The following is a 15,617-nucleotide window of genomic DNA, read 5'->3' on the forward strand; positions in this document are numbered from 1 at the left end:
CCCAGGCTGGACTTATTGCCTCTGCTTCCCAAGTGCTGAAATTATAGGCATGTCCATCAGAGCTAGTTAAAAACAATCACTGAGGGCTGGGAAGGTGGCTCAGTGGTAAGAATGCTTGCCTTGCATGCATGAGGCCCTGGGTTCGATTCCTCAGCACCACATAAGCAGAAAAAGCCGGAAGTGGCACTGTGTCTCAAGTGGTAGATCGCTAACCATGAGCTGAAGAGCTCAGGGATGGTGCCCAGACCCAGAGTTCAGGCCCCACGACCGATCAAAAAAACAAAAACAAAAAAAAAATCACTGAGCATGTGCCATATATTTTTGCATTTTGCTTGTAACAATCTTATTAATTTCCATCTCTTATTTATACATAAAACACCATCTTACATGGGGTTTAAGTAATTTATTCAAGACTACTTTGTTGCTAAGTGTTACAACAGATCTAAAACCAATGCACCCCACATTTTTAACCACTATATTATACTCAAAGATGGCAGACAAAGCTGGGACAGTGGCTCATGCCAGTAATCCTAGTGACTCAGGACGTTGAGATTGGAAGAATTCCAGTTTGAGGACAATCTGGGCACAAAGCTCACAAGAAACCTTCTCAATCGATGGCTGGGAGTGTTGGTATGCATCTGTTATTTCAACTACAAGGGTGAGTGAGACTGAAAGGATCACAGTTCTAGACCAGCCCAGACAACTGAAGTTCACAAGACTATCTCAACAGAAGAAGCTGAGAATGAGAGTGTGCACCTGCATCTGAACTATAGTGAGAAGGATAAAATGGAAGGATCTCAGTCCAAGTGTGGATCTGGGAAAAAAGTAAGACCTTATCTCAAAATAACTAGTGCAAAATTGACTGGAGGCTTAGGTGGTAGAGTGCCTGCCAAGCAAACCTGAGTTCAAGCCCCAATACTAAAGGGGCTTGAAAAAGCATTCAAATGAAGTTTGATGCTTAATGAGATAAACCCATGGCTATCTATAAAACGCATGAATTTTCTCCAAGGACTCCAGATAACTGAAGTTACATTAGAATCAATCAAATCCATTACACAATGATGATCTCCACTGCATGCTATATCATATCTTGGTATATATTGCACTATCCCATATAGTTAGTCATAAGGCAGTGGCTACTGAGCACTTTTGGAATGTGGTTAGTCTAAGTTGAGGTACACTGTAAAAGGCAAATATACTAGGTGTTAGTAGCTCACACTTATAATCCTAGCTACTTGGGAGGCTGAGATCTGAGGATCATGGTTTGAAGTCAGTGAAGGAAGAAAAGTCTAAGAGACTCTTATCTCCAATTAACCAGCAAAAAAGAAAAAACTGAAGGTATGACTGGTGTACTGAAGTTGTGGCTAAAGTGGTAAAGCACCAGCTCTGAGTGAAAAAGCTGAGCAAGAACATGAAGTCCTGAGTTCAAGCCCAGTATCAGCACAAAATCAAAACCAAAAAAACTGTCAATTTTTAAAGACTTATGACAAAAACATCTATCTAAATATATAAAACATATGTAAACTACTAAATATATTTTAGCATATAGATTTGATATATATGTATTAGTTTTAGTATAGTATATATTTATATTTAATATTATAAAATATTACACATATATTATGTAGATTATGTATTTGTAGATTATATATACTGACATAGTATTATTTTGGATATAATGCTATAAAGTGATTACTAGAAAATTTAAAATTACAAATAGGTATGACATTCGCAGCTTGTATTATATTCTGACAATACTGCTCAACAGACTGAAAGTTCTACTCATGAAGCATTATAACACTCTACTTCTGTTTCTGGTTTAAAGCAAACACTTTGGGCTCTTAGTAGCTCACCTATCAGCATCCTGATAAACAACAATAGCAGCTGAGAGACCAGTGAAATTATGTTGAATGCCTAAGGGACAACTGAAAGGAAGAAGTCAAGGAAGAGCCATTTTAGTGTATGAGAGAGTCATAATACATGACTAAAGTTTCTGCATAAAAAATGGGAAGAGTCAAAATTACTCTTGAAAGTCCCTTAAATTATCTATGAAGGCAAGTATATGTGGTTTTGTGTGAAGAGGAAGTATATATCTCAAGTTCATGACAGGGTAAAACCTCACTGAATTTTACATTTCTCTCACAAGTGAATGTTACTCAAAAGATAGTGTTTCATTTTTGAATTTAATGGAGAAATATAAATTAAGGAATGTTTTTTAAAATCTTACAGGTCAGGAAAAGGCCCAGAGAAATACTCAGCTGATCTTTGACATAAGTGCAAAGACAACTTAATGGAGAAAAACAGTCTTCAACAAATGATGTTGGAACAAGTAGATATCCACATATAAAAATATGAAATCTAGGCACTAACCTTCTATCTTTTCCCTACAGAAACTCTAAATTGTAGGCTCCAACTTTGTGGTGGATGAAACACAGGCCTCTTTCTTCACATGCTGTGACTAGTACTCTATCAATGAGCTACATCCCCAGCCCAAGATCAGGGATCTAAATGTAAAATTACATAACACATAAAAATATAAAACTTTGGGGCTGGGAAGGTGGCTCAGTGGTAGAGCGCTTGCCTTGCATGCATGAGGTCCTGGGTTTGATTCCCCAGCACCACATAAGCAAAAAGAAAAAAAAGCCGGAAGTAGCACTGTGGCTCAAGTGGTAGAGCACTAGCCTTGAGCTGAAGAGCTGAGGGACAGTGCCCAGGCCCAGAGTTCAGGCCCCACGACCAGACCCCAAAAATATATATATATAAAACTTCTAAAACATATTTAAAAATCTAAGTAATCTAGATATTTTTGTTACTGTTTCTGACACATAATCAAACTGGCCTCAAACTCACTAACTTCTTGACTACACCTCCCAAATGTTGGGATTACAGGCATGCACCACCATGCTCTAATGGAGATGATACCATGAAAATATTACAGGAAGGGGGAGAGGAAACACTATTACATAGGTGAAAACTTCCTAAGTAAAGATCCAGAATCACAACAAATCAAAGACTGGATAAATGGGACTGCATCAAACTGAAGAGTTTCTACATGGCAAAAGACACAGCTAGCAAGATAAAAGAAAGCCCACAAAATGGGAGAAGATTTTTATATCAGACAAGGGCCTCAACCTAAAATATATTTAGAGCTCAAAAAATTAAACACTCCAAAATAAATAAACCCTCAAAGAAACAATAACCCAATTAATAAATGGGCTAAAGACTTAGAGACTTTTCAGAAGAAGTAAGAATAGCCAATAGATACATGAAGAAATGTTCAACTTCTCTGGCCATAAAAGAAATGGAAATCAAAACAACATTGAGATTTCACCTCACCCCAGTTAGAATGGCCATTATCAAGAAAACTAACAATAACAGATACTGATGGGGATGGGGCAAAAAGGGAATGTTACTGTACTGTTGGTGGGAATGTAAACTTGTTTAACCACTCTGGAAAGCAGTATGGAGGTTTCTCAAAAGACTAAACACAGAGCTTCCCTATGACCCAGCAATTCCACACCTGGGCATTTATCCAACAGACCACAAACAAGGCCATACTAAAACTATCAGCACAACCAGGTCCACCGCAGCCTGTTTACCATAGTCAAGATATGGAATCGATGGAATACACAATGGAATTCTATGCTTCCATCAGAAAGAATGATATTGCGCTGATTCATAAGGAAATGGAAAGACTTGGAAAATATTATATTAAGCAAAGTAAGACACACCCAAAGAAATATAGGTTGCATGGTTTCCCTCATTTGTGATAACTAGAATGTGCCTATAAATCTACAAGTAAACACAGTGGATGGTAAAAGACAAAACCAAATTACTCTTGGACATGATAAATTATACAGGACTCTAAACATTCACACAGTGAGAGGAGAGGATCACAGAGATGCAATAGCTAACATAAGATCATATAAAATGATGTTTATCAAAATGAACTCCAAGAAATGGAGACAAGAGGGTGTTTTTGTTATTTTACCGCCCCCCCCTTTGTCACTGCTTTTGATTTCTGTAACTTTTGTATGTAAAAGAAATGTACTTATTATCTGACTTATGTAACTAACTCCTTTGTACATCACTTTTACAATAACAATAAAAATAATTTTGAAAATTGTCTATTTAGAGAGTTAGAGAAGAGGTGACATTATACAATAATATACTCCTAGCTGGTTGCCAGTGGCTCACATTTATAACCCTAGCTACTCAGGAGGCTGAGATCTGAGAATCGCAGTTTGAAGCTGGCCTGGGCAGAAAAGTCTGTAAGACTCTTATCTCCAATTAACTACCAAAAAAAAAAAAAAAAATAGTGGCACTGTGGCTCAAAGTGGTAGAACAGTAGCCTTAAGTGAAAAAGCTCAGAGATGGTACCCCAAGTCCTAAGTTCAAGCCCCACAACCAACAACAACAAAAAAAAGAAATGAAAAAGAAATATATGCTTTACCTGACTTATATAACTGTAACCCCTCTGTATATCACCTTTATAATAATAAAAAATTTAATTGTCTATTTAAAAAATTTAACAGCTGGGCTCTGGTTGCTCACGCCTGTAATCCTAGTTACTTAGGAGGCTGAGATCTGAGGCTCACGTTTCAAAGCCAGCCTGAGCAGGAAAGTCTGTGGGACTCTAATCTCCAATTAACCAGAAAACTGGAAATGGCTCTGTGGCTCAAGTGGTAGCACACTCACCTTGAGCTAAAGAGCTCAGGGATAGCACCCAGGCCCAGAGTTCAAGCTCTAAGACTTACCCCCCCCACCACCACCAAAAGAAAAAGAAAAAGAAAACAAAGCATCAAAATCAAAATAGAAAAACATTGACTGGCATGAAACTGATATTATGAATTACTAAAGATAAAAATTGAAGTCAGATGTCAGTGGCTCAAACCTGTAATTCTAGCTACTCAAAAGACTGAAATCCGAGGATAGACTTTTCTGCTAAGACTGGTGATAACATCACTAAACACAAATTTCTGACACTCAGTGAAATGTGGTAATATTCTATAAGATCTGAAGTACAACTAATCAGTATTTTCTCAATATTCAATGTTCTACTTTCTCCCGAAATACTTGTAATTTAGAAAACAAATTTTATTTTATTTAAATTTTGAGACAGAGACTCAAGACTGGCCTTGAACTTAAGGCTATCTACTTTAGCCTCCTGAGCACTGAGATTAAGGATGTCACTATGACCAGCAAAATAGTTGTTGCGGTGTTTTTTTGTTTTGTTTTCGTGGGTCATGGGCTTGAACTCTGGGCCTGGGCACTGTCCTTGAGCTCTTCAGCTCAAGGTGAGCACTCTACTACTTGAGCACAGTGCCACTTGGTGTTTTGTTGGGTTTTTTTTTAATGTTATATCTCAAGGATTAACAATAATAAGCTGTCTAATAATCATAAAATAGGACGCAGTAGAAAAAGAGGTCTAATTTGTAAAAGCAGAGCAAGTATTTAATAGCTCTTAAATAGTAACCTAAGAGTAGAAATGGAATTGTTTTACTATTGCCTTCTTTTTTTTGCAGTTACTAAACTCATGGCATGAAATGCTAGGCCACTGACTCTACCACTGACTCCACTCTTGTCTGAGCCTAGAAGGTATTTTTACTGGAAAGGCTTCTTACTGCCACAAGAACAATAAATATAATCTTTATACTGCTAACTTATTCAGGCAATTTCTGTAAGAACCTGGAAGGATCCATGTGGTAGTGTAAGTCTGTAATCTCAATGCTCAGGAAGCTGAGGTAGAAAATCACAAATTTGAGGCAAGCCTGGGCTATGTTACAAGATCCTGTCTCCAAAAGAAAAAGAGAAGGCATGGTCCCTACATTTTGCTATCTTCCAAAACTTACTGCAGGGAAGAACATGTGAAGCCCAGAACAGAAAACCTGTTGAAGAAAAAATTCAAGCATGGAGAGCCAATGCAGCAAAGTGTTTTAATGTTTAAAGGCATAGAGATTCTGCTTTCAAGCTATCTTAACATCACTGTTTGAACCTAATGAGGAAAACTGAAAATGTAGACCTAAATTCTGTAGCAGGCAGAAGAAGTAATTTAACAATATAGAATCAACCCCTGAGTACCATCTCCCATTGCTGTAACCTCCAGCAATAACAGGTTTGACTCTGAGGTTTCCCCTCTGAAAACAACCTTAGAGGGAAATGAGAGACTCAAATACAACACCAGGAATGAAGTACCCCACCCAGTACCAGCTCATAGTAGGTGCCCAGCAAACATCAGTTCCCTCCCATGCTGCTTTTATCAACATAAAAAGCATACAATTTGTTAGGAGAAAAAAAAGTAGCATAAAAGCATACAATTTGTTAGGAAGTTATTCAAATTCATTTTTCCATGCCCAGATTTAGAAAGTCAGAAATCTATTTTACAAGCAGTTGGTGTGCAATAAGTCTGAGATAGGCCCAGGAAGTGCTAAGTACCCTGAGCTGGATCACTGGGGAAGTCTGGTTCCAGGCCAATGCCTGAAAGGACAGACTTGGCCAAGAATGCAGCTTTAATGGCTAGGAGACCGCCAAAAATGAGAGAAAGGATTACTTGAGCTTCGGCTCCCGGCCTTCACTTGTATACTGCCAGCATATGAGCCCGATGAGGTCCTGCACCCTGGCACTGGCCATTGTCACCACGGTCATTGGCAGCAGTCTGTCCTGGCTTGAGTGCAGGGGGAGGTAGACATCAATCTTCTTGGTTGCGGTTGTACCTACATGACCCTGTGGACAGAGCACATACATGAGAAGTGAGCACAAAGCCACAGCCACACAGACCCTTCCAGGGCCACAACCACCATTCTTTGGGCCTGAGTCCATACTGTCTTTCCTTTTGTATTTTTTTGGGGGGGGTCCGGTCATGGGGCCTGAACACTGGGCCTGGGCGCTGTCCCTCAGCTCTTCAGCTCAAGGCTAGCACTCTACCACTTGAGCCACAGCGCCACTTCCGGCTTTTTTTCTTTTTGCTTATGTGGTGCTGGGGAATCGAACCCAGGGCCTCATGCATGCAAGGCAAGTGCTCTACCACTGAGACACCTTCCCAGCCCTGTATTTTTCTTTTGTAGTACTGGGGATTGAAGCCAGGGCCTCAACTTGAGCCATACCCTCTGCCTCAACACAGCCATTTCTCATCTGCTCTGAACTCAGGATACGCCTAAGTGGAAGTGCTGTATAGTTTTAAGGGTCTCTTTCCTTTAACATTCATATTCTACTGGTCCAATGGCTCAGCCTCTGAGCACTACTAAAAGAAATAAATAGGCTGGGTGTCTGTGGCTTACACCTGTAATCCTAACTACTCAGGAGACTGAGATCTGAGGACTGAGGTTTGAAGCCAGCTGGGGCAGGAAAGTCCGTGTGACTCTTATCTCCAATTAACCACCAGAAAACCAGAAATGTGGCTCAAGTGGTAGAGTGCTAGTCTTGAGCTCAGGAATAGCACCTAGGCCCAGAGTTCAAGCCCCACGACAGACAAAAATAATAATAAATTAATTAAATAAATAGACCACTCAGAAAGCTGGAAATGGTACTGTGGCTCAAGTGGCAGAGTACTAGCCTTAAGCACAAAGAGGCTAAGGGACAGCATGCAGGCCCTGAGTACAAGCCCCAGAACCAGCAAAAGAAAAAAGGAAAAAAAGAAAAATAAGTAGGAGTGTCAAGGAGAGTTGACATATGTGTTTAGTAGTTTTGTCAATAACTCATATGACCTTGGAAGACAACTTTTGACCATGGCATCAGTTGCCCTCCCCAGCAATCACCATACTATTGCTACTGCCTGAGAGGTTGAGACAAGCAGCCTAGAATGCTGACATTCTCTCTGGGGAAGTGTTTACATTGGGACCAAGTGCTTGGCCTCTCAGAGTCTGCAGGGGTGACTTCCCTCATGCAGTACTTCTGTTACTCCAGTGCCCCTGAGTTCAAGTTCCACTACTACTCGTGTCACGCTGCTTTATGAATCTTCCCCATCCTCCTCATTCCTGAGCCCTCCACTCTGCTCTTTGAAGCTCTTGCAATAGTCAGAAAATCTTCAGATGCATTAAAAAAAAATTTTAAGGCGTTGTTGATATTTGAACTCAGGGCCACATGCTTACTAGGCAGTTCTCTACTACTTGACCCCTTTTGGCCATAGATATTTTTTGAGATAAGATCTTGGCATTTGTTGCCCAGTTGGCCTGGACTGTGTTTCTCCTACCCTTGCCTCCGACATAGCTGGGATAACAGGCATGCACTACCCACATCCAGCTTGGTGGTTGAAATGACAGTCTCATGAACTGTTTTTCCTAAGCATGCCTTAAACTACAATCCTTCTGATTTCTACCTCTTGAATAGCTAGAATTATAGGCATGAGCCACTGTGCCTGGCCCTTAATTTCTTTGTAGAAACAATTTCTCAACTTCTGTCCTTAAAACCTGCTGTTTGAGTTGAGGATACTTAAAGGACTCCTTTGCCTTCCTTTCCTATCTATTCTCTTTCCCTCCCTTCCATTCTCCTTCTTTGTCCTTTTCTCATTAAAAGATTTGTAGCTCCAAGGATTCCTTCCCTCCTCGGAACATGTCTACTATGCAGGATATTAGAAAAAAAAATCCCAAGTAACTTAAGTCCAAATCAGAGCATATAAGGAACCCCTATTCCCTCTTACCCCAGCAGTAGCAGCAGCCTCCTTATTGGCTTCCAAGTTAACAATCTAGATTCTTCTTTCTTCCTTTACTATTTTCTCCTCTAGCAAGATCTAGTGTGTCTACTTCAAAAATACACTTCAACGGGGGTCTCATCGATAGATGATGTTAGGACAACTGGATAGCCACACACAAAAAAGAGTACATGGAGCTGGGTGTGGTGGCACCTGCCTGTAATCCCAACTTCTCAGGAGGCTGAGGCAGGAGAATCAAAAGTTTGAAGCCAACTCAGGTAAGATTAGCAGAAATCCCTATCTCAAAAATAAAAATAAAAACAAAAGAGATAGGGTAAGCATTTGCCTAGCAGGCTTGAGACACTGGTTTCAATCTCTAGTACCAGACACACACACATACAAAAAAAAATTTGAACTCCTACTTCATCAAAACATTTATTAAAGATGAATCAAAGACTAAATGTAAGAGATGAAAATATAAGCTTTTAAAAAGAAACATAAATATAACTATTAGATTATGCAATAATTCAAAGTACAAGCAACAAGAGGTCATGTTAAAGTCCAGCTTAAGTATAGAGTAAGACCATGTCTCACAATCAAAAGTTTAAATTAAAGCCAAGTACCCTGGTTCATGGCTGTATCCTGGGAGGCTATGATCTGGAGGATCATGGTTCAAAGCCAGTTCAAGTAAGACTGTCTTCAAAGTAACAAACAAAAAGTAGAGTTGGAGACCTGGCTGAAGTGGCAAAGCACCAGTCAGCCAAGCAAGCTAAGTGAGTATGAGGCCCTGATTTTAAAATCCTATTACTGAAAAAAGAGAGAGAGGGAAGAGGAGAGAAAGGGAGAGGAAGGAATAGAAGAGGAGAGGGAGGAATAGAAGAGGAGAGGGAGGAATAGAAGAGGAGAGGGGAGGAGAGAAAGGAAATGAGGGGAGGAGGAGAAGAGAAGGGAGGGAAAGTTAAATCTCTTTGTGCCACAAAAGAAACTATCAAGAAAGTCATAGGCTCACACCTGTCATGTTAGCTATGCAAGAAATAGAGATCTGGATTGTATTTCAAGGCCAGCCCTGGAAAAAAGTTAGTGAGATTGCATCTCAACCAACAAGCCAGATGTGGTGTACATACTTGTCATCCCAGATGAGTAAGAAGATAGCAGTCTAGTCCTGTCTGGGCAAAAATGCAAGATACTAAAAAACAGGCAAAAAAAGGACTAAAGTCATGGGACATGTGGTAGAGTGCTTGTCTCGAAAGCAGCATGAGACTCCCCAAGTTCAAACCCCAGTATCGTGAAAAAGAAACATTGAAAGAAATAAAAAGAAAAAAATTAGTGAAAAGTCTAGAATATCTAGACTATCAGCCTAGAGTAGCTTGAGAATGCTTATAACTCAACATAAAAAGAAAATCCAGTTGGGCACCAGTAGCTCATACCTGTAATCCTAGCTACTCAGGAGGCTGAGATCTGAGGAAAGTGGTTCAAAGCTAACCCAAGCATGAAGGAAAAATCTATGAATCTCTTATCTCCAATTAACCACCAAAAAGAAAAAAGAAAAAAAAAGCTAAAAGTAGAGCTAAGGCTCAAGTGGTAGAATGCTAGCCTTGAGCAAAAAAGTCTCAGGGACAGTGCCTACTAGGTCTTGAGTTCAAACCCTAGGACCAGCACAAAAATAAAACAAAAAAGATAATTCAATTAAAAACATTGACAAAGTATTTCAAAGAAGATATAAAATTGGTCAATAAACATACAAAAAGATGTTCAATATAACCAATTATAATGAAAATCAAAATCAGAGGTATCATTTTTGTTTTTTATTTTCTTTTTCTAGAACCAAAGTTTGAATGCATAGTCTTGCACTGTAGCTTGGCTTTCTATGCAGTGCTCACACTCTATCACTTGAGCCATACCTCTAGCCCTCAGAGATATCATTTCATAATCACTAATATAGCTCTAATTAAAAACAAAAAATCCTCCCCCCCAAAATCCCACAATAAAAATGCTTGACAATAGTTCATAAGGATGTGTAGAACTTAGAGCCTCACACATTGCCAGTGGAAATGCAAAATGATGCATCCATTGTGAAAAGCAGTTTGGCAGTTTCTCAAAATATTAAACAGAGTTACCAGATGACCCAGCTATTTCCCTCCTAGGTACATACTCAAGACAATTTGAAAACATATGTTCACATAAAAACTTGGACCTGAATGTTCATAGCAATGCTATTTATAACAGCTAAAGAATGAGAGCAACCTAAATGTCCTTCAACTGATAAGTGGATAAACAAAATCCACACAACAAAATATTACTTAATCATAAAAAGGAATGAATTACTAATACATGCTATAATATGGTAAACCTTGAAAACATTACTAAGAAAGAAGCGAAACATAAAAGTTCACTTACAGTCTAAACCCATTTATGTGAAATGTCTCGAGTAGGCAAATTCATAGAGTCAGTAGATTATAGAGGTTGACAAGAGATGGGGAAGTAGGTACTTAACAGGTTTGTGATTTTCGGGGTGGTGATTGAGAGAAATGTTCTAGAATTACAGTTTCATAGCACTGTGAATATATTAAAAACCTCAGAGTTAGACACTTAAGATGGTTAAAATGGTAAATTTTATATGAGTTCTATCACAATAAAAAATTGAAAACTATTTCAAACCATCTAACTTCTCTCCTTTTCCACTGCCACCAAAATACTATCAGATTTTACCTGGACTCTTATAATAGATTCCAAACTGACCTACTGTTCTTCTGTCTACTCCAACTTGATAGGCTTCAAAATAATTGAGTTGGGGATGTAGCTCGATGGTAGAGTGATGTACAGGGCCCTACATTCTACCATCAGGACTACACATGTACACAACACACACACACACACACACACACACACACACACACACACACACCACCACCACCACCACCACCACACACACACACACACACACACACACACACTCTTTAAATTCCTTCAGAGTAGTTGCCAGGTACTGATTAAAATCCAACAAAATGCTATATGATCTGGCCCCTGCCCACTTCTCCAACATCACTTACTGCCAACTCTCCCTCCCGCCCGCTCCTCAGAGTTTGGCTACACTAGCCTTCTAAGTGCTCTGGATGCGTGCACTTACATGTGTGTACATAGCTTGCCTGATCTCCCACTTTCATGGCCTTATTAGGTGCTATTCATTACATTTACAGGGGTCTTTGTCAGAGTCTCTACACACCCAACTCTTTACCCTCTAATGTGTGCCTGTTGAGCAGTCACTAAAGTTCCAAGTTTGTTTCTTATATGAAAAATGATTATAAAAATGCATCATAAAATATAAAACTCATGTGAGAATTACTTTTGCTATTACTGTTGTTTATTAAGGCTCAGTTCCTAGGACTTCTACTCAGAGAAACCTTCACAGATAATGCTATAGAAAGAAGTTACTTTCACAGTTACTCTCCCATCCACATCCCATTTATTTAAGATATGTCATGATTATGTACAATGTATGGGCTTTCCCCATTAGCCTTGAAACTTCCATGAGGGCAGTGATAGTGCCTGTTTGTTTACTGTTCCATGTGATACTTAGCATTGAGACCAAGAAGCTGTTAAAACTACAGAAAGAATTTATAAATGACTGGCACAAGGACACCTGGTAGGTTCTCAACAAACATGAGTTTCCTTCATCCCCTTGCTCTTCCTTCTGGGCCTGTTTCTGGTCAGAGAGGGAGAGGGAAAAACTTCAGTCCCCACATGGGTATCTTACATTTCTATCATTCTAAGGTGATAAAGGTCAGAACCAGGATAAGAAAATATAAGACAGTTTTTTTTTTTAATTAAGAGAAACTTCAATTTTCACGTGACCTGGCATCTAATATTAGATCAAGTGATATTTTTTTTCTGAGTATTTATGAATCAACCAGTACTACTACATAACTCCTCTCTCATGCTTATGCCTATGTGTGCACATAACCCCACTTATGCTTTTCAGTTCCGAAGAAATAATCCTAATGGCTGGCTAAGACTTCTCTAAGCAGCCTGACAGCTAGCCCTGTAAAGAAGGTAAAGAGTTTAAAAGTGAATCTGGAAGAAGTGTCTGGCCCTCACACAACCTTCAGTGTAGACGCAGATCAACTGCTTGTTACTCTTCTCCATTTTTACTTCTGCTTATTCCTCCTCCTGTGAACTAATGCTGAGGGCTACCAGAAGCACCATATCTCAGGACATGGAGACACATGCAACAACAGATGGCTATCTGCTTTGAAAACTGCAGAGCAATGTGCTAGACAGGGTCACAGTTTTCTTTTACTCACACATTTCTTTACACATTTCTTTTACTCAAGCTCATTTCACGATCACATGGGGCTAAAAATGCATGTCACAGGGGCCCTAAAAATAGAACAGACTAGAGATTAACTGTTAGGTAAACTCTGCTGTGTAGCTACATTATCTCAATTAATTCATAGCATAATTCTAAGGCTTCTACAACTACCCTTATATTTCGCTTAGAAAGCTAAAGCTTTTGAGGCTAGTCACCTGCTCACTATCCCACTGTCAGTGCAGAAGATCCAAAACTCAGTTCCATGCCAGGGAGATTCCAAAGCTGCTACTTCAAACACTAATGCTTCTTTCCTTAAATACACTCTGAATGCTATCCACTCCTCCCTTACAAGTATAAACAACTTCGTCCTTTTCTTCTTCATAGCACAACCAAAGCTCTGCCTACAACAGCCTCCCATAGCAGGAATAAGAACTGAGGACTAAGAATTGAGGGACTATACACTGTCACTGACTGCAGGACAGCCACTCCTTAGAGTTAATGTACTCCTGCAGATCCCTTATCCTTCCCATTTTATGTAAAATGGCAAACGTGGGGGGAACTATCACAATAAATACGGTAAGTACTTATTAAATGAATGAAACATTTTGTCTTTTTAATCTTCTGATTCCATCTTGAGGCACTGATGACGAGAAAAAGTGCCTCACACAAACTCTGAAATTATATATTTTTTAATAAGGAGCCTTTTTTGAAAAAGCTCAAGGTGGTGGCAGTTAGCTCTATCTAATAGTCCCTGTGTTGCAATATTTAGAGGAAATCATCTAAAACATAAAAACAATCCATCAACATAATAGAAAGTAATTAACTTATAAAAAAAAATAAGGTGACCAAAGGATTAAAAGCATTCATCACCCATCAAGGAAAGCAATATTCCAAAGGCCTAACATCAAACTATTAAAAAGCAAGTAGCAATAAACAAAGATTCTGTCATACAGTTTTTACTGCATGGCAATTTATGTGTTCCTTAATAAAAGATTGGGGAAATAGAGGCAGAATTAGAGGAAAAGGAGGGTAGCAACACGGATAGGGGCAATTCAATCCACTTTATCCTTCTCAGTCACCCATGCTTTCCACAGTATCCAATGAAACACCATGTTCTGAAGACAAGTCCAGTAAACACAATGAAGACAAGAACCCTCAGCAAACTCCTGGTCTGCTGGAGACCTAGACTGTGCTGAGTTGTAAGAAGAAAGTAAAGGCATCCTGAGAGCCCAGAGGCAATCCCACTCATGAGCTTGGGAAAGGTCTCTTAGATACAAAAATTTACTCTTCATCTAATAGAACCATTAGTCCAGGTCAAAGCCACTTATGAATTTAGCTACCACATCAACACACCAAAGGGTGAGCAGCAGTTCCTTCTGAGATGTGAAATTGGGAGTTACTTTCGTGTTCTGCTTTAAATTTTTCTGCATTTTCTACAACGGGCATTAATTTTATAATAGAAACCAAAGAATAAATGCAATTACAAACTAAAGAGGAAATTATAAAGTAACTACCACTGAAGACTAAAGAGTATTAGCTAAGAGACCAAGCGGTTCGATGTTGAAAACACAAGCTATATTAATGCATCTGTCAAATATCAAGAGCCTACCATGTAGGCTTGGGCTGTAGTTCAGTGGTAAAGCACTTGCCTGGCACATGCAAGGCCCCAGGTTCCATCCAACCACTAGAGAGAATAAACCAAAGGAACATTTATGTGCCAGGTGTTGTGACATGCTGCTAGAAATAAGAAGTTGAAAAGATAATTCACCTACCTTCCTCTGGCAGGCTAAATAATTTTTATTGAAGAAAAGTAAAAAGTAATAAATCCACAATCAGCTGGCAATCCTGAAGTTGACTGACACTCCTTGTAGCAGCCCCTAAATGAGGGAGAGAGCCCCAATGCAGATTTGGAAAATATTCAAGTTCAACATATCCAATACCAGTTTTTGTCTTCAATGCTTGCCTCTCCTATATTCATTCTCAGTTAAGGCTTTCAATATCTACTGTCACTCACACCAGAAATACTCTCCTTTCTGCCTCATCCTCCGTATCCAAATGCTCCTAAAATGTCTCGCAAATCTTTCTCCTTCCTTTCTCACTGCCCTAGTTCAGCCTTCATCACCTCTCAGCAAGATGACTGCAGTCCCAACTGCCTCTTTATCTCTGAAATTTCTCTTCACTCAAATCTTTATCTCCTTATTGCAAACAATATGATCCTTCTCGTTACATAGACCATTCCAACCAGAAACACATGATGGAGATCTTCCCAGCTCTCTGATCTAGCATCCCAGCTCCTTAGCATGGCAGTTAATAACCTTCACAATCTGGCCCCAGTGTATCATCGCTCATGTATATGGAGCCATAGCTCAAGAGCACAGACTTGGGGTCGGCTGGACCCAGGTTTGAATCCTGTCACTTCCATAACTAGACTTTAGATTTTGGGCAAAAAAACCTCTGAGAAAAGCAAATATGATGTACTTGCTTATGATGTGACTCATTTGGGAAAGCAAATTTTATACTCACACACACATACCTGATACCAGCTAGGTGCTGGTGGTTCACTCCTATAACCCTAACTATTCAGGAGGCAGACCTGGAGGAGTCTGAGTCTAAGCCCTAGTACTAGCAAGAGAAGAAAGGGGAAGGAGGGGGAAATGAAAAGAGAAGGAGGAAGGAAGGTCT

General features: G+C 39.5%; 1 protein-coding gene across 8 annotated transcripts in view; it reads right to left on the bottom strand.

The window, feature by feature from the left end:
* The window catches only part of Mapkap1 (MAPK associated protein 1), a 242,154-nt gene that overhangs the window by 128,021 nt on the left and 98,516 nt on the right, over positions 1–15,617 (bottom strand). For all 8 annotated transcript variants that reach the window (XM_070013663.1, XM_070013646.1, XM_070013636.1 and 5 more), the window contains one exon: positions 6,551–6,723. In XM_070013663.1, coding sequence (XP_069869764.1) covers positions 6,551–6,723 — 173 coding nt within the window. The remainder of the gene's footprint in view (positions 1–6,550; positions 6,724–15,617) is intronic.

The sequence above is a fragment of the Dipodomys merriami genome, unplaced genomic scaffold, assembly GCF_024711535.1.
Source record: "Dipodomys merriami isolate MVZ:Mamm:240054 unplaced genomic scaffold, mDipMer1.0.p SCAF_11, whole genome shotgun sequence".
Lineage (NCBI taxonomy): Eukaryota > Metazoa > Chordata > Mammalia > Rodentia > Heteromyidae > Dipodomys > Dipodomys merriami.